Below are 20,399 nucleotides of genomic sequence, written 5' to 3'. Positions count from 1 at the left end.
AGAAGATTGATTCACTGGCAGGAGGCAAAGAATGGGAATAAAGGGGGCCTATTCTGGCTGGCTGCCAGAGACAAGTGGTGTTTTGCAGTGGTGTTGGGACCGTTTCTTTTCAGGTTATATGTCAACAGTTTCGATGAAGGGTTTGATGGCTTTGTGGCCAAATTTGCAGATGATACAAAGATGGGTGGGGGGGGGGGTGGGGTTGGCAGTGGTATTAAGGAGACAGGTCTGCAGAAGGACTTGGACAGATTGGGAGGATGGGCAGAAAAGTGACAGATGGAATGTAATGTATGGAAGAATATGGTTGTGCATTTTTGTAGAAGGAATAAAGGAGTAGACTATTTTCAAAATGGGGAGAAAATTTAAAAAACCAAAGGTGCAAAGGGACTTGGTAGTCCTCATGCACCTGAAGGTTAACTTGCAGGTTGAAGTCGGTGGTAAAGAAGGCAAGTGCAATGTTAGTATTCACTTTGAAAGGACTAGAATATGAGAGCAAGGATGTGATGTTGAGACTTTATATAAGGCATTGGTCAGACCGTACTAGTATATTGTGAGCAGTTTTGGACTTTATCTCAGAAAAGAAGTGCTGGCATGAAGAGGGTCCACAGGAGGTTAATACCAGGACTGAAAGGGTTAACCTATGAGGAGTGTTTGGCTCTGAGCCTATACTTGCTGGAGTTTAGAAGAGTGAAGGGGGATCTTATTGAAACTTATCGAATGTTGAAAGGTGTAGACAGAGTGATTGAGAGTGGGTGAGTCTAGAACCAGAAGGGACAACCTCAGAATAGAGGGACATCCATTGAGAACAGAGATGAGAAGGAATTTTTTTACCAAAAGGGTGACGAATCTGTGGAACTCATTGCCACGGATAGCTGTGGAGGAGGCCATGTCATTGAGTATATTTAAAGTGGAGGTTGGTAGGTTCTTAGTTAGACAGGGAGTCAAAGATTATGAGGAAAAGGCAGGAGAATGGGTTCGAGAGAGATAATAAATTAGCCACAATGTATTGGTGGAGTAAGCTCAATGGGCCAAGTGGCCTAATTCTGCTCCTATGTGTTGTGGTCTTGCATTATATTATTAGGAAACTGTAGGCAACTAGGAATCTACCAGAATACAGTACTGCCAGTAAATGTGGTCATGAAGGCTTCACATTTCTCACTCAATTGATGACCTCATGTAGTTTAGGAGAGGAATTCTGTGGTTCTTATCTGCCATGTTTGTGATGGCTTTGCAAGCATGTGGCTGACCGTTAATTATTCTCTGAAGTTGATTAGAAAGCTACTAAGTTACAGAAAACTTACCACCACCAATAAAATAAGCTGGATCAGCAGTAGATATCAGCCTTACCAGTGATGCCCACAGCCTCATTTCTTTCTAAAGAAATGAACTAAGTATTGAAGATATTTCAGCATTTTAGTTTAACTATGCTGAGGATTTTTTGCCACCAACTCCTCATAATATGAATCACAATTTCAAATAAAAGTATTTTACTGAATTTCCAGAGCTGTCCAAAATTGTATTTTTTCAAACATGGATAATTTGCAGTCACAAATACTAAGCAGTGCATGTTTTTCAGACTCTCAGCTTCCTATGGCTCAAAACTAGTGTGTAGGTGGAATTTGCAAAGGGACATAGATAAAGTGTGTGGGCAAAGCTCTATCAGATGGTTTCAGTTTAGGGAAAAATTATGTCATTTATTTTAGATTCAAGAATGAAAAATCAGACTATAAACTGTAGAGGAACAAAAAAAATTGCATGTCCATGTCAAGAAATTACAATGTGATCTGATGTCTTTATTTCGCTCTTGCAGTGTGTGCAAGCTTAGTATTTATTGACCATTCTATTGTTGACATTGTGGGTTAATGAGTTATTAAGCTAGGCAGCATGGAAAAGGCCCTTATAAACTCAAACCTTCTAGTCCCTGTAACATCTTCGTGATTTTTTTCTGCACCCTTTCTAGCCAAGTGACATTTTTCTTATATAGCTGGGTGACCGGAACTGCTTGCGTTAATCCCAAATGTGGCCTCTCCGAAGTCTTATGCATTTCTACCATGATGTCCCAAAACCCAGATGTTATTGTTTTAAGATGAGGGGGGGTTTATGTGATTATTGGACTGCACTTCATATTGATTTCCTTTAGTTTTTCAGTGTTTTCTTTCTTGTGGTTGATTGGCAGGTGGGTGATCTATGAGTTCTTTGTGTATGTGTGGGTGATGGCGGGGGGGGGTTGGTGCTACTGTCGCTCTTCTTTTCTGCGGAGCGACGGGGTCGGGGATTGCTATTGTTGCTGATTTTTTTCCTGTAAGTGACAGGGTTGGGGACTGTTATTGTCACTTTTTTCTGTGAGTGATGGTGTCTGGGATTGTTATTGCCGCTGTTTTTTTTGCTGTGGGGGTGGGGGAATTTTTGGAGTCGAGTCTGCGAGTTTTGTTTCTTTTTTTTGTGCCGGGAATGGGAGTTGGTGTCTTTCTGTATTTAATAGCTATCTGGAGTAGACAGATATCAGTTTATTGTACATGCATATTTTGACAATAAAATGAACCTTTTGAAAGTTTAGAGGAGAGTTATCAAGCAAGATGTTTAACACGAGTGATAGAGTGCTGTCAGGGGTGGTGCTGGAGGCAGATAGAATAGCAACCTCTGAGAGATGTTTAGATGGATACGTGAACAACCAAGTTTAGTAATCAGGATAGCCAGGGGCATAGTGAAGGCAGGGAAAGAAGTACAGGCAGTCCCCGGGTTGCGTACGAGTTCCATTCCTGAGTCCGTCTTTAAGTCAGATTTGTACGTAAGTCGGAACAAGTACATCCGGTATTATTTAGTGTCAGTTAGCCAAACGTTTGTCTTAGTATATAGTATATATTTTACCTTCTATACATATAAAACACTCAAGAAACGTAAGTATTCCAATAATTGAACCACTGCGTTGCTTAGTAATAATTGTAGCTTTCATCTGGGCAGGGCCTTTCACATGCTCCATTATTCTCAATTTATACGTTATCCTTTAAAATTGTTCCGATTGTTGACCGATTTTAGCCTAATGCTTTTCCAGTGACCGATGCCGTTTCACCTCTTTCCAGACGCTTTATTGTTTCCACTTTATTTTCAATCACGATCGCTTCCTGTCAATGGAACAGAAATACTGTGGGCGGCGGGTCCCGAGCTCTGCTGGCTCCTGAGGTCCACTGGGTCCTAAGGACCACCGCATTGAGACAGGCTAAATGGGACAAGTGGGGGCTATGCTGGGTTTGGGTATTTGATCCTCCACAATATTCCATGTGGGAATTTAAACTGGAGGTGACAGTGGTTTTTTTTACGAGGTCGAGTTGCAAGCTCAACATCAACCTGGCACAGGAGCGGTCTATCACTAGATCGAACTCAGGATCCTCCATTCTCGAGCCCGGCGCTGATCTCACTGCGCCACCAGCGGACCGGAACGCTGGGGGGGGGCGGGGTCAGGGTGAACCTTACTAAGAAAATTTTAAGCCAAGTACAAAGTTAAACACTCAACACAGTGTCAATGGCAAAGTCTTAAAATGGCGGACGGCATTCTCCTTCCTCGGTTCGTAAGTACGAGTTGTCCGTAAGTCGGACGTTCGTAACTCGGGGACTACCTGTACTCAGTAAAAATGTATTTATTTCAATGCACAAATACAAGGAGATGATTATTGACTTCAGGAGCAGGAAACCAGAGGTCCTTAAGCCTGTCCTCATTAGGGGATCAGCAACTTTAAGTTCCTCTGAGTTATCATTTCAGAGCATCTGTTCTGCATCCAGCACATATGTTCATTATGAAGAAAGCACAACAGTACTTCTTCTTTGTTAGAAGATTGCGAAGATTTGGCATGACATCTAAAACTTCGCCAAACTTCTATAGATGTGTGGTGGAGGGTATATTGATTAGTTGCATCACAACCTGGTATGGAAACACCAATCAATGCTCATCTGTGGAAAAACCTACAAAAGGTAGTGGATAGGGCCCAATCCAACGTGGTAAAGCCCTCCCCGTTCACTGAGCACATCTATACAGAGCATTGTGGCAGGATAGTCAGGGATCCTCACCACCCAGGTCATACTCTCTTCTTGCTGCTACCATGAGGAAGGAGGTACAAAAGCTTCAAGACCCACACCACCAGGTTCAGGAGCAGTTATTACCCCTCAAACCATCAGGCTCTTGAACCAGAAGGGATAACTTCACTCATCTTCACTTGGCCTATCACTGAACTGTTAACAGAACCTATGGGCTCACTTTCAAAGACTCTTCATTTCATGTTCTGAATATTTATTGCCTTTTTGTTTACTATTATTTTATTATTATTGCTTTTTTATTTCTTTTTTTGTATTTCCTTAATTTATTGCCTTTTGAATACTGATCTTTCATTGATTCTATTGTTGTTATTGGATTTTGAGTATGCCCGCAAGAAAATCAATCTCAGGGTTATATATGGTGACATATATGTAGTTTGATAATAAATTTACATTGAACTTTTGAACTTTGAGGTCAACTTGGTGAGCTTGTTTGAAGGGAAATGAGGAAGTTGCAAGTTGGGAGGCTTTTAAGACTGATGTCTAGAGTCCAGGTGCAGCATGTTCCTGTTAGGGTGAAGGGTAAACCTAGCAAGTTTAGGTAACCTTGGCTGATAAGAGGTATTAAGGCTCTGATCCAGAAAAAGAAGGAAGCATACACTGAGTTTAGGAGGTCAGGGATGAGTGAATCTTTTGATTATAAAAAAAATTTAAGAATATTCTTAAGAGGGAAACCAGAAGGATAAATAAATGATATGTGATTGATCTGACAGGGAAAGTTAAGGAAAATGCCAAGCAATTCTATAGCTGTGTTAAGAGTAGAATGGTGGCTAGGGAAAGAGATCTCCCCTTGGAGATCACCACAGCCACCCACGTCTAGAGTAACGAGAGATGGCCGGAATTTTTAACAGATTTTTCCTCTCTCTGTTTACTGAATAGAAAATCATGGTGACTCAGGAGATAAGGGAAGCAAATATAGATGATTTAGAGGACATTTGTATTAGAAGGGAAGAGGTATTTGCTGTGTTACGTTCCCAGTAACTGGGTGACTTACCAGCAAAGATAGAGAGGTCTGCTGAAGTCTGATGGTACTATTTTCAAACGTTTTTATTTATAAAGGGGCACAAACATATGGTTAATACAAAACATTCAGATCATATACATCGTCAAAACTCAATCTAAAGCACAGGTATAGTAATAATCAATCAGAAATAAGCTCTATCGTTGTCTAGGGGAATACTGAGTCCAATGGAATATAAAAGTCACTCATAAATCTGCAGGCTTTTCCGTTTGGGAACCGCTGGCATTTCACGTGTTGGAGAGAGAGAGTGGTGAGAAAGGAGGAACACTTGCCCGTCGTCTTTACGAAGAAAATCCCGGCTGTTAGTTAAAACGGTTTTCCTTTGGTTTCAGCCACAGACTCCTGATCCGGAATCTAACGCACGTGGCTTCCCGCTCCGACGGGAAGCGCTATCGTGTCTTCTTCGTGTGTCTCCTTGGTGCGTCTGAGGCCCCGCCTCAGCAGCCCACCTTTTATCTGGACTGGCAGGGTTGTAGATGTCAATCAGGGTGGGGGTGAGGCCATCTTTCCCTCATCACCCAGCCCACGTTGCCCTGAGGGTTTGCAAGTAGTCCAGTCCCTTATTCCACAAAGGTGTCTCCCAAGACGATGGCTATGTCCATGGCTTTTGTCTGGCTGAGAGGCCAGCCCACATTCCAAACATCTTGCGATTCTCACAAAGGAGGGGGTTGGGGTCATAACAGCTGCTTTACAGAACATTAAGGATAAATTTCCAGGGGCTGACTGAGTGCGTCCTTGGACTTTGTGGGAGGCTGAAGAAGAAATTGCCGAGGTCCTTGTGATAGTATTTGCTTCAATATTAGCCAATAATGATATATCGAAGACTGGAAGATAGCTAATGCTGTTTTATTGTTTAAGGAGAGCGGCAAATTCATGTAATTCCTTCTACTAAATTGCCCACTACTAATGTTGGGCTGACCAGCCTGTAGGGTTAGGGTCTGATTAGGAGGTGTCAGAATGGCTTTGTGTATGGGAAGTAATGCTTGATGCACCCTTTAGAGTTTTTTGAGGGGATAACCAAAGTGTAGTTGAAGATAGGGCAATGGATGCTGTCATTTGGACTTCAGTAAAGCCTTGAGCAGTGTCCCACATGATTAGCCATTCTGGAGGGTTAGGTCTCATGGAATCCAGGAGAGTTAGTTATGTTGATGGTTGTTTCTTGAAATGGAAACAGGTGATTGGTATGGTGTTGCAGTGGTGGGTATTGGACCCTTTCTGTCTGTTATTTATATAAATGATTTGGATGCAAGTAAGTAGCTAATAGGTGATAGCTCCTTTGATAACAATGTGCTCATTTTGGACAGGGAGGATAGGTGGTTTGAAAGAGGGGTTAACGATGCCATCTTTGTCAAACTGCAAAACCTATCCTGAACAGAGGGGGTGGGGTACGACAACACCTATCAGCAACTTACAATCTTATCCTAACATTCCTACCCGGGCCTCACCACGACAGTTCTCGCCTCCATTCATGCAAAGATAAGACCAATGACGCTCTCATTATGTCTTTTAGACAACACCGCAAGTCCAGTTACCTTGATTATTACTGCTTGATGTCAACCATCATTCCTAATGATGATATCCTGAATTGTAATGGCTCCTTAAGGTTGTCCTAGCTGGGAGTGGAAGTGAGGATAAGCTCCACTACCTATTAAATGCTCCCAACTGAGTCTAGCTCTTGGCCTTCATGTGTGACTTACCTATTAAGCACAGCAGAGCCATTTCTACTGACAGCAGAAAGGACAAAGGTGAGTTACGGCGTCTTAAGACTTGTTGCTTCAAGCAGATGAGGCTCATCAGCCATGGTGGCAGCTCATCTAGGAGAGGGAAAACTTTGATTTTAAACTTCCATTGCCTTGTGGTTATACCTGCTCATGGGGAAGACTTTGGGAGCAAACCACAAGGAAAATTCTGGAGCTGGAATCCTGAGGCAGCCTTACATTGAGTTGAACACTGATTGGCAGCTTCTGCAAGGCCGCTGGTTCCAAACTGTATCAGTCCCTATAATACCTTTGGATTCATCAGCTTCATGGAGAGGGAGAGCCTGCTACACGGGCAACAGCTTGCTGTCCATATCATACTCCCCTGCTGCGTATCATGTACACAGTTACGATATAACATCCGTGGCCAACCCTGTCCAATGGAGAGCTTCAAATGGCTCAATACAATCTCCCTGGGTCATGCAATACACAAGGAAATTATTGAAGTCGTCATTCATCTTGGAAGAAGCTATCAAATTATTTTTGTTATTTCTTACGGCTAGTATATTGATTTTGGTTTTTTTCTACACAGATATCATATTCTCATTGTTGAACCTTTGGAATATTCTACCTTGGAGAGCTGTGAACTCTGAATTATGAAGCCTTATGTAGATTTTTGAACTACAAGGGAACTAAAGGTTACAGGAATTGAGTAGGAATGTGGAGTAATGATATAAATTTACCAGGCTGTAGAACTATCATAAGGAATGTATAAACTATTCTTATAGTTCTTAAACACCATTTTTTACAGACATACATTCCTGATCATTTGCAGCAAATAAAATTACTTTCAACACCTCTGCTTTACTTCTAAACTAAAATAAGCCATAAACTTAACAAATATCCATCTATAAATTTGTTGGTGATCCAGTCATTGTTGGCAGAGTCTCAGATGGTGACGAGAGGATGTACTGGTGCAAGATAGCCCAGCTGGTTGAGTGGTGGTGTAGCAACAACCTTGCACTGAACATTAGTAAGACCAAAGAGCTGACTGTGGACTTCAGAAAGGGTAGAGCGAGGGAACACAAACCAATCCTCATAGAGGGATCAGAAGTGGCGAGAGTGAGCAATTTCCAATTCCTGGGTGTCATCATCTCTGAGGATCTAAGTTGGTCGCAACATTTTGATACAACTACGAAGAAGACAAGCCGGTGGTTATATTTCATTAGAAGTTTGAGGAGATTTTCTTTGTCACCTAAAACATGCTGAAACTTCTATAGATGTACAGTGGAGACCATTCTGACTAGCTGCATCACTGTCTGGTATGAGGGGGTGGTGGTGGGGGGGGGGGGGGTTGCTACTGCGCAGGATCAAAGTAAGTTGCAGAAAGTTATGAAATTGGTCAGCTCCAATCATGGATACCAGCCTCCTTAATATCCAAGATATCTTCAAGGAGCGGTGCCTCAGGAAGGCAGTGTCCGTCATTAAGGATCCCCATCACCCAGGGCATGTCCTCTTCTCATTGATACCATCAGAAAGGACGTACATACGGAAGCCTGAAAGCATACACAGCGATATTCAGGAACAGCCTCTCTACTGCCATCTGATTTATAAAAGGACATTGTACCCATGAACACTAACTCATTCCTTTTTTAAAATTTATTTTTGTTTTTGCACTACTTGTTTTAACTTAACTATTTACCCACACACATATACACTTACTGTAAATCACAGTTTTTTCTATATTTATGTATTGCAGTATATGTCACAAAGTTAACAAATTTCAAAGCATATGCTGGTGATATTAAACCTGATTCTGAATATTATTTAGGAATGCATAACATTTAGAAAATTGCAGTAACTACAGATGTATAACTGCAGTCTTTTCAGTAAGGACGTGTCCCGTTGTTTTCTCCTTTTTAGGTAAATGGTCATCAGATGGTGGATGAACCTATGGTGGCAGATGAAACCTATTCGCATTATGTAAGTAAAGTTTCTGCAAAACATTTTGTAGTTATGTTGTATTGTCTGTAATATAACAGTTAATTTCAGGAATTCATTGGACAAAAGAAAGTGTAATGCAAATGGTCACAGTATCAAAACCAATACTTTCCAAGTTCCTTTTCTAAATAATCTGTTGTCTTTTCCACCTGTCCCCAGACCTCTAAAACAAAGGTATAACAATTAACTGTGTCAAATCTTTGAGCTACGTTTTCTGTTAACTTGGTTGGTTCTGTTAAACAGGTTGAACTACTAGTCAGTTGCTGTGTTGGGACAGATTTGAGAGGGTGAATAGGTTATTCCTATAATATCTAGTAATATCTGAATATCTAGTCATATATCTTCTGTTCGAAACTGAAGTTGCATCATTATCATAGTTAGGCTAACTTAACTGTCCTTTTGAATTAATCTAATTAAGATTGAGGGAAGGCTTCGACTCTTTGAGTCCCCACACACCTTTTACTTGTTTTCTTGCCACCTTCGTCTGACCATCTGCATTTAACCATTTCTGCTTAATAGATGTTTTTATTTTAGGTAAAATGAGTTCTTTTGAAACTAATTCACGGTTCACAATTTTTTTTCAGTCTCATCTAAACGTGATGAATTATTTTCCTTTCTTAATATATATGCAGTATGGTGGTTCAGTGGTTAAAATACCAGACCAGCAATCTGAAGGCTTAAACAATCCAGAGTCTCAATTGAAATCCCACTTTGGTTTTTGCGGGGTTTAGGTAAATCAACTAAACTTTTCCAAAAGATGGAGAAAAAGTAGTCTTGGTTATATAACCATGAAATTATCAGACTCTGGTTAAAAAAAACAAAGATGTTTCTTTAAGTGTAGTGAATCATATTAGTAGTTCATTAATGGCCTTCATAGAAGAAAATCTACCACCCTTACGCCTTTATGTAATGTATAAAATAACAAAGTGCTGGACTCTAATCTGCCTTCCTTCTGTGGACTTATGTAATGTATGGTTTTTACATTCTGTGGTTTCACCTGTTTTTTTCTTGTCTGTGTGAGGAGAGGGGGTTTGCTCTTTTGTATTTTGTTTTTTTGTGCAGGGGCGGGAGGGTTTGGGGTCAATGTTCTTCTGTTAGATTTATTTTGTGTGGTGGAGGGGGAATTTGAGGTAATTGTTTTTATGTTTTATTATTTTTTGTGGGGGAGGGGTGCTGGTGGTCAGTGTTCTTGCGTTTTGTTAGGTTTTTTTGTGTGGGGGGTTGATGTTCTGTTTTGTTAGTTTTTTGTGTGGGTAAGGGGATCTTGGGGTCAATGCTCTTCTGTTTTGTTAATTTATTTGTGTGGGGGATTGGGGTCAATGTTCTTCCATTTTTTTATTGTTTTGTGCAGGGGATGGGGATTTGGGGTCGATTGGGTTTGATGTTTCACTTTGAATGACTTCTGTGGTTTTTCTTTGAGATTTGTCTTCTCCAGATAGCCACAAAACAGAGTTGTGCACTGCATACGTACTTTGATATTAAGTGAAACTTTGAATCTTTGTAATGACCCAGGATTCTCTGCATTTTGATACATAGCCACTATATCAAAGCACCTTAGTATAATTATGACTAGGTCAGCTGGAATCAGTCTACACTCAGTCTATTTGATCTTTCAAAGTCCTCTCACAAACCTCTGGGCACTGATGTCTTAATTATAGAAGCTGTCCCGCGGATAAATCCAGGCACACAAGATTGGAAATGTGAATAGAGTCAACCTGCTCCTCATGCCTGCTCTGGCACTTATTAAGATCAAGGCTGATCTTTTACCTCACACTCACTTTGCTTGCACTATACCCGCTTCCCAAGATTCCAACAAAATCTTAAAATCTATGGATTTCCAACTTCAATATAAAGCAAGAAATAAATTGCTAGAGGCAAGTAAGGCAGCATCTGTGGAAACAAAGAGGTGGTCAATGTATTAGATTGTGACATTGCATCAAGGCTGAGTGAGTAAAGGAGAGATAGCCAGTATAAAGAGGGAACGGAAAGATCAAGGCAGGAGCTGGTGGGTGATAGGTGGATCAGCGTGTAGTGAGATTGATGGACAGATAGAGCCTGGTGGGAGAGAAGAATGGAAAATAATAGAGGCTAGGAGGTGATAAGTGGAAACAAAGGGCTGCAGATTATGGAACCTGGTAAAACAGAAGTGATGTGTGGAATCAGATAAAGGAAGAATGGTGGGAATGGTCAGGAGAGGGGTTAAGTATCTCAGTGGGGAATGTGTGGGTGATAGGCACCTGAAGCCAGGTTGGAGAGGGTAAAGAAACTGGCTAACATGGGACATGATGTTTCGGAAAGAAGTGGGTGTGTGAGAGAACCTATGTTGATTGGGAGAGGGAAAGGAACAGAAGGGGTTCAGTTTAAGAATTTGAAATTCGTACTGTTTGTTTTAGACTACCAGACAGAAAATGAAGTGCTAGTCCTTCTGGTTTGTATTAGCCTCATCCTTACAATGAAGGATGCCTAGGATAAGCAGTTATGTATGGGAACTGGGAGCTTTTGCTTCTTCAAGATGGCACCAGCGAGCAACGTGACCATTGGCAATGTCCTGCAGGCAGTTAACAAAATTACTCCTTTCAGACATGATTTGCTACTAAGCTGTGTGCAATCAGAACCTGTGGTTTATATTTTGATGGTGTGTTTTTTGGCTGATTCAGCAATCTGGCACTTTGTTGTTCTGAAGGAGTTCGGTGAGGTTTAGAGTAGAGTGTGCGGCCTAGAAACTTGAAAGCTGGGAGACGGAGCTTGAGCCCATGATCAACTCCATTGCTCCTCTCCGATGAGGCGTCGAGCAAAGTTGAAGTCGACAAGAGTGGAAGATGGCCAGGTGCTCGGCATCTTCTGCCTGCGTTTGACCGGTCTTCCTCTCCCTCTCACTAGCTGCTGTCGGAGGAACGTGCAGGAGTCTTCTGATTCATTTTGTATGTGTTCCTGAATTCTGGTTACTCTCTTTTTTGCTGTTTGATTGGGATGATCTATGCAGACTGGGGCACTTCATCGAAGAATGACCCTGTGGCAAGTTAGTGGCATGGCGCTGAATGGACTAAACTGAATACTACTGGATTCCTGGTTTGGATTTTGATATTCCATGTTTTGTTCATTGGCTTTTGCTATATGTGCAATTTGTTCTTTTTTTGCGTGTTTGGTGTTTGATGTAATTTTTGAACGGGTTCCATGGTTTTTCTTTGTTTCATGGCTGCCTGTGGGAGGATGAATCTCAGGAGTTGTATTTTGTATTCATACTTTGATAATAAAGGTACTTTGAACTTTGAGCTCTAGAAGTAAAAATAGCTTGCAACCGGAAGCTCAAGAAAGCCGTTGCAGACAGAGCATAAATGTGTGTTAGTCCCTGAAGTAAGGAACAGTGCATCTCAGAGCAGTTGGGTGCAGTCTTAATGCTGCTTTTCACTGATGTGAACTCAGAGGCCCGCTGACAGATTGCTGAAGCTCGAAGTACTGAATGCTGAGTATCATCATTGAATGGTGTTATCTTTTTCTGCCAAAGTAGAAGCCATCTCATTTTTCTACTTTAGGTTCCATTTGCTAGATCCCTGCATGGTGGGCTGTCTGGTCAAGATTAAACTGGTTCTGTTACATTGCCAGGGACCCAGGTTTAATCCTGACCACAGGTCGTATCCATGTGGAGTTTTCATGTTCTCCCTGTGACCATGAGGGTTCCAGCAGACACTTTAGTATTCCCCACATTCCTAACTGCATGTAAGATGGTAGGTTAATTTGCCACTATAAATTTCCCAAAATTTGTTTGATATTGATAGAATGTGGGGAGAGTTGATCAAAATGTGTGGAGGATGTAGGTTTGATGTACCTGTTTATGGTCAACACAGATTTGGTTAGCCAGTGTAACCATTTTTGTGCTTTATGTTGTGATGCCTCTGCATTTTCTCATCAATATCCATTTAAAGTCCCTCTGCATCCTCATTGCTGCCCACATTGTCTCTTAGCTTTTTAACGTTCCAAGTAAATTTATTATTAAAGTACATATATGTTACTATATACCAGCTTAAGATTCATTTTCTTGTGGGCATACTCAATAAATCCATAATAGAATAATAACCGTAATATAATCAGTGAAAGACAGCACCACTTTGGCATCCAACCAGTGTGCACAAGACTGCAAACTGCAAATACAAAAAGAAAGAGAAAATAATAAATAAATAATCAATATTTTGAGAACATGAAATGAATAGCCCTTGAATGTAAGGCCATAGGTTGTAGGAATGTTTCAATGATGGGGCAAGTGATGTTGAGTGAAGCTATCGCCTTTAGTTCAAAAGTCTGGTGGTTGAGGGGTAATAACCGTTCGTGAACCTGGTGGTGTGAGTCCTAAGGTTCCGATGTCACTTGGCCCATTTCTGACACCTCCATCCTCTTTCTCGATCTCTCTGACTCCATCTTTGGAGACAAATTGTTGACCGACATCTTCTATTAACCCACTGATTCGTATGATTATCTTGACTATAGCTCTTCCCACCCTGTCTCCTGTAAAAATGCTATTCCCTTCTCTTGGTTCTTTGGTCTCTGCAGTGCATTTTTCCCTTCCAGGACATCAGAGATGACATCCTCCTTCAAAGTAAGGGGTTTTTCCCTTCCTCTACGGTTCATGCTACCTTCATCCACATCTCCTCAATTTCCCAAATATCTGTGTTCACCCTATCTTCCCGCTGCCTTAACAGTGGTAGAGTGCCTCTTGTCCTTAACTCCATTCCATGAACCTCCACATCCAACACATCATGCTCCACAACTTCCACCATCTCCAAGGGATCCTACCACTAAACATACCTTTACCTTCCCTTCCGCTTTCCGCAGGGATTGTTCCCTCCGTGTTTCGCTTGTCCATTCTTCTCTCTCCACTAATCTGCTTCCTCCCCCATGACCTAGATCAACACATTGACATTGAGTGGAGGCTTGGGTGCTTCAAGGACTCCACATCAGGTGATGCCAACTTAGTGCCACCCACGTTGGAACGGCTGTGGATGGAGATGCCAAACAAAGATCGATCCAACCCCTGCTGCTGAATGGATAGACCTGCATCTGCCACTCCCTGGCCACTTCAGTTAGAGGTGTGAATACCATATGAAGCAACAACACCTCCCTCCTGGCACTTAATCCTGCTAATGGCCAAAGTGCTACATCTGCCCGTTAGCTCCTCCATCACCTCCAATTTGGGCCTCAAGCAGTCCTTCCAGGTGAGGCAATATTTCACCTGTGAACTTGCTGGGTTGTCTGTTGTGTTCGCTGCTCCCATGTGATCTTCTCTACATTGGTGAGACCCATCTTAAATTGGGGACCACTTCATTGAGCACCTCTGCTCCATCTGCCAAAAGCAGAACTTTACAGTGACCAAACATTTTAATTTCTAATCCCATTCCTGTTCCGACATCTCAGTCCATGGCATCCTCTTGTGGCACGATGAGGCCACCTAGAGGAGCAACACCTTGTATTCCATCTGGGTAGCCAACGACATGATGCATGAATATCAATGCCTTCTTCAGGTTTTAAAAAAAACCTCCCACACCCCTCTTCTATTTCCTGCTCTGGCCTCTCACCTCTTAGTCTGCCTATCACCTCCCCCTGGGTGCTCTCACCCTTCGCTTTCTCTTACAGTCCACTCTCCTCTCCTATCAGATTCCTCCTCCTCTAGCCTTTTACCTTTCCCACATGCCTGGCTTCACCTCTCACCTAGCTATCCTCCTTCCTCTCACCCACCTTTTTATTCTGGTGTCTTCCCCCTTCCTTTCCAGTCTTGAAGAAGGGTCTCAACCTGAAATGTCAACTGTTTATTCACTTCCATAGGTTCTGTCCGATGTGTTGAGTTCCTCCAGCATTTTGTGTGAGTTGCTTTGGGTTTCCAATGTCTGCAGACTTTCTCATGTTCAAGATGCTGTACATTCTTCCTGATGGCAGCATTGAGAAGAGAGCATGTCCTGGGTGGTGGGGTCCCTGATGATGCTGCTTTCCTGCAACAATGCTTCATGTAGTGGTGAGGACTGGGCTGTATCTACTACTTTTTGTAGGATTTTCTGTTCAAGGGCATTGGTATTTCCATACCACTCTGTGATACTCCAGTCAATATACTCTCCACTGCACATCTCTAGAAGTTTATCAGCTGTCATGCCATACCTTTGCAAACTCCTAATGAAATAGAGGTGCTGTGGTGCTTTCTTCATAATTGTACTTTGTGTTGGTCCCAGGACAAGTCCTCTGAAATAATAACACTGAGGAATTTAAAGTGATATGCAAACTCCTATAAAACATTAATATTATTTCTGTACAGCTTGGTCCCAGCACTGATCCCTGCAGCACACCAATAATCTCAGCCTCCTAAATCAAAAGTGGCCTTTTTATTCTCATTGTGTTTTCTTTCACAATATCCATGCCAGTAGATTGTGTTCTAATTTTGTTTTAATATTCTCTTATGTGGTTGTCATATCCGGATGCATTACAGCTTGATATGGGAGATGCCTGTAACAAACTGTAGAGTTGTGGACACAGCATTACACCTCATTGAAAGCAGCTTCCACTCCTTGGATTCAAGTTGCAATTCTCATTGCCTTGGTAAAGCAGCCAGTGTAATCACAGACCCCACCTATTCTAGACGTTAGTCCTCCTCTCATCAGGCAGAAGATACAATAACCAGAAAGCACATTGCACCAGACTCAAGAACAGCTTTTATCCTGCTGTGAAAACCATTTAGTGGTTTCCTAGAAAGATAAATGCCTCTTGACCTCACAATCCACCTGATTATGACCTTGTGCCTTACTGACTTCTTGCACTGCTTTTCTCTGTAATTGTAGCACTATACTTATTGTTTTACCATGTACTAACTCAATGCACTATTGTAATGAATTGATCTGTTTGAACAGCATGCACAACTGGTTTTTCACTGTATTGGACAAGAGTACCAAGTTAACATCAAATGCCTTCTGAAAGCCTGAAAGGCAATGTAAATCAAATCTGTCTGTCTGCAGTCCAATGTCTACTCTTAATCATCAACATGGTAATGAAAGTTATTGTTGATGTAGCACTCAGCCACCAATGACCTTCTGAACAATCAGGTTCCCCAAGATAACTTTGCTCTAGTTCTCCTCACAGATGGGGCAGCCCGATAGGTGAAGGATAACTTCTAGTTTTACAGATTATAAGATGACTGATGACAGTGGAACCTGCTAATTTTGGAGATGATATAGTATGATATAGGTGTAGTTCCTTCTCCTTTTTGGACTTCTACTTGCACCCAGCAACATCCTCAGTGCCATCCTGAATGCTTGCCCGTTTTGAGTGGTTATAGGTGTAGGACCTCCTCAATTTGGTGAAGATGATAAACTTTTCTTGTAGACTTTGATACCATCTTTGAAGTACTTCCTTTGTCCTTGCAGCAATCTCTCACTGATTCTTAGACTAGTGTGCCTGTTTTGGACATTCGGTATCTGGCAGGAGAATAACGTGGCCTTGTTACTGGATGTGTGTGACTAGAACCTGTTTTTACTGCTGCCTAGTCGACTAAGAGCTTTATGCTGAGTTTGAAGTAATAAACTTTGAACACTCAGATTATACTGGTGAATTTCATTGCTGTTTGCTTTTGTTGGTAGGTGCTTCCAAAGATGAAAGAAAATATTTGCAATTTCCAGTGTCTTGTGAGCCTTTATTGTTAGCAGGTTGTGCTATTCTATGAGGGGGGATTGGCAGACACTCCTTGTTGAGGATGTTTTGTGCTATTCTCTCGTACTTCAACTGACAAGTTGACAATAATGTAGAGTTTGGCCACTGACTGTGCACATAAATATATTTTTACTGTTACAGGGTCATTGAGATTGGAGTGACCTTGGTTTTGAAGTGATGTGACATACATTGAGCAGTTTACATTGATGAAAAACTTATTTCCATATTGCCTTCAATAGGAAGCCATTTGACCCTTCAAGTTTATGCATGTTCACCGATTTTCCAATAACATTTTGGAGATAAGAAGTGCCATGCTACAGTAACAAAGATAGAGAAAAGGGATAGAATAATGATTGTCCTGTGTGACACTAGATGCATTAAAATTGGATCTGTGGTAAAGTTGTTAGTTGCAGTTATGAGAATCAAGCAATGCAAAAAGGAAGCTGCTTGTAGTTTTTAAGGGCCTGTCACCTCAAATCCAGGGCATGATACAATTGTTCTTCCGGCAAGTCATCATCATCTGTATCATCAGTAACTTTCCTTTTGCTATTGGGTTAAAAGTAAGACTGTATAAATTCAAATTTAATTTGCAATCCATGCCTGCATGTAGGACCACCACTGCATCACAACCTATTCACTCCAAAGGTAACAAACTCAGCCTATCCATTATCTATTAATAATTGAGACCAGGCAACATACTGGTGAATATTTTCTGTACCTCTCCAGTACAACCACATCCTTCCTATAGTGTAACAAACAAAACTGCCCATAGTTCACCAGCTGTTGTATTACTAATGTTTTATTTGGTTAAATTGCAACCTACCTGCATTTACATTCAATACCTAGGATAATAAGGCCAACTCTCCAATGATCTTATTTGCCTTTTGCTGTGACCTACAAAGTCTTGCCATTCATTTTTATTCAAGATGAAATTCCATCTTACCATTTTTCTGTCCATCTTACCAACAACGCTGAGCAGCCAATAATTACTCTCTTCGCTTTCAATACCTTTCCAGTCTTTGTCTTCTGAGAATTAACGGCATAATTCCTCCACTCACATCCAGATTATTAACGTATATAACCAGCAAGGGTCCCAATACTGATCCTTGTGATAAATTACTGTTTACAGACAACTGCGTCATTAAGCCAATTTCAGATTCATTTTACCAAATTGACCAGTATCCCATGGGGTCTTACTTCCTAGGGCAATTCTCCTCCTCCCCTCTCATCTGGGACCTATCAAAGGTCTTATGGAAGTCCAGTTAGATTCCATTAACACTTAAGTTAACTTTCCTGAGAAGTTTGAGTTAGCTGTATTTTATTGGTAACATTCTTGCCTCTCAATGTGGTAGTTCCACGTCAGGAACAGATCACATAATTCAAAGTTTATGTTTTTTAATTCAGTGCTGAAGTAATAATATAACATTACTTTTGACTGAATTTTTCATTTGTGACTTGGGGAATGTATAACATCACATGTACCATTCAAGCATAAATTGAGAATTCTGGCAATGCTCTGTCCAGTGTTTGTACTGCAGCCATGGCATCAAATATAACTGGATATTATTACATTGCTAGTTTTTTGGAATGCCTTCTCATGCAGAGTGAATATAAAAATCGTTTAAAAAATAAATTGCTTATCAATCAAATATGGAGGTGCATTTCAACTTTTATTTTTATATAATTGTAAGGAAATGTCTGTCTGTAGTGATAAAGATTTGTTCTTCCAGTATTTATGTCTTTTTCCTTGTTTCATGCAAGAAAGTCTATCTAATCTAGTGGATTCCGGTTAATTGGCACTTAATCGGACCCAGTACATTTTTTGGCCCAATTAAGCAGCTGCCCCATTAGACAAAGTTTCAGGGAAACTATTGCCTGGACTGACACCAACTTACTGCCCTCTACTGTGCTTATTGTCTTGTTTATTATTTATTGTAATGCCTGCACTGTTTTGTGCACTTTATGCAGTCCTGGGTAGGTCTGTAGTCTAGTGTAGTTTTTTTTCACATAGTTCAGTGTAGCTTTTTGTACTGTTTCATGTAGCACCATGGTCCTGAAAAATGTCTTGTTTTTTACTGTGTACTGTACCAGCAGTTATGGTTGAAATGACAATAAAACGTGACTTGACTTGACTTGTAAACATATAAAAAAGACAAACTGAGTCACAAACTATGTATTTAAATTAAATTACATAGAAAACACATTGGAAAACTACCAGTTATACTGCAGTACTAAAATAGGAGGAATTCATGTAATGTATGCAATGAACAAATTCAGTGCAGACACCTAGTGTAGATTATGGACTACCTTCATACAGTGCTATCAACAAATACTTCCTCCAAATCTTCATTTCCATTGTAATATTCAAGATGATTGTCGATACCTTTAAATTGCTCATAGTTCCTCTGTTGTTGAAGTAGTGAGATCATTTCATTTTTACTCCTGCCTGTTCTGGCATCTCCAAGCCTGAATGCTTGAAACCGCAGTGAGCCAAACAGTTTGGAATTCTCTTACTGCTTATTTCTCACCAACATGTAATTGACAGAAAGCACTATTTTTTGAACACAAACTCATGCAACTGATGCTATTCAAAAACCGTGCGCTCTAAGCTCGGTGTAGCATCTAAAGGCCACGCAAATGTGTGTGACTGATGCTAATTAGAACCTGTTTGGCAATAGTCTCCTGCCCCAGTTATGCGGCATAGAGTCCTAAATAAACAAAGGGAATCCCGGCTATTTTCTTGATTAGTTTTTGTTCTTTAAGAGTTGTCCTAAACAAGCAGCTTCCTTGATCAACTGATGGCCCAATTAAATGGAATCCACTATATACAAAATTGAATAATGATGCAGGTGCATATTTTGTTGTCTAAATGGGATTCACTGAGATTTTTACTTTTGCACTGAAATAACTGCTTAATTATTAAATTGTTAGCATTATTTGTGGAAAAGAAAGTTTTCCTGTTGACTTTGATCAATACCCAGAACTAATTGTCATAACTATTTGTTTGATAATTGTTGCAACTTACTTTTTGTGAAATAGGGGCACTTAAAATTAAGGCATTTAAGGATAAGGCATAATAATGTGATGTTTTTTGTAATTTATGCACAAGGTAATGACTGTATGTTGTAATTTCCTAGTGTGTGGGTGTCATGCAGAACACTTAAAAAAACAGAACTCGTTATTATTGACACATTTCCAATGGCCCATCTGCTGGGGTCAGTCAAAATGACGATGGTAACAGAAAAATCCAGCACAAAGCTTTAATTATCGTTGCAGTTTGTTGGGCTTTGATGCATTTCAATTAGTTGTCTCTAGATAATAACACTACCAACAGTTAATAAAATACTGCAGTGACTGTAATGAGCTTATTCACATCCAAAGGTCATAGAAAGCAGCATATCAATGCATGTTCTTCTTTTCTGCAAAGGTTTCATTCGTACTTTGCTAAATGCTATTATTGATAATAATGTGAAGTGCAAAAGTTCAAATTTTATAGCGATATCATTGCATGTTTTTTTCTGAAAACTGAATGGTTTTTGAAATTCTGCATTTTCATCAAGCCTGGCACGTAGTGTTAATTTGTGAATGGGCCATTTTCAGTTTCTCCGCATTTGTAGTTGGTTGACATTGATCAGATTTTACTGGGACGGTAGCAGATGTCATTTGCAGAATCAGACGGTATTGGTTGATTTGGTTCAATTACACACAAAACCCCAAATGAGTTATTTTATCATGCAACAACTTATTACTATGAGATAATTATTTTAGGGAGCCTGGTATTTGGAAATTTGCTGTATGATGCTGAGATACTTTGTAGGATGATCATTATCAGTGATAAAACCTGAAGTCATTGGGTATTTCAGGTCTTTCAACTTCAGACAATCTCACCAGGGTTGATCAGGCCCTGGTTTGTG

The 20,399-nt window shown here is 40.7% G+C and overlaps 1 protein-coding gene across 2 annotated transcripts in view; it reads left to right on the top strand.

The window, feature by feature from the left end:
* Positions 1-20,399, top strand: part of rps6kal (ribosomal protein S6 kinase a, like) — a 170,775-nt gene that overhangs the window by 36,672 nt on the left and 113,704 nt on the right. Inside the window, exons 2-3 of one of the 2 annotated variants that reach the window (XM_073058600.1) lie at positions 8,728-8,787; positions 13,705-14,012. In XM_073058600.1, the coding sequence (XP_072914701.1) occupies positions 13,941-14,012 (72 nt within the window). In that variant the 5' untranslated portion in view covers positions 8,728-8,787; positions 13,705-13,940. The remainder of the gene's footprint in view (positions 1-8,727; positions 8,788-13,704; positions 14,013-20,399) is intronic. The other variant, XM_073058599.1, reaches the window with a different exon arrangement.

The sequence above is a fragment of the Hemitrygon akajei genome, chromosome 10 (assembly GCF_048418815.1).
Source record: "Hemitrygon akajei chromosome 10, sHemAka1.3, whole genome shotgun sequence".
Lineage (NCBI taxonomy): Eukaryota > Metazoa > Chordata > Chondrichthyes > Myliobatiformes > Dasyatidae > Hemitrygon > Hemitrygon akajei.
Note: the sequence above shows the minus strand (reverse complement) of the source record. Positions and strands in the feature narration are given on the sequence as shown.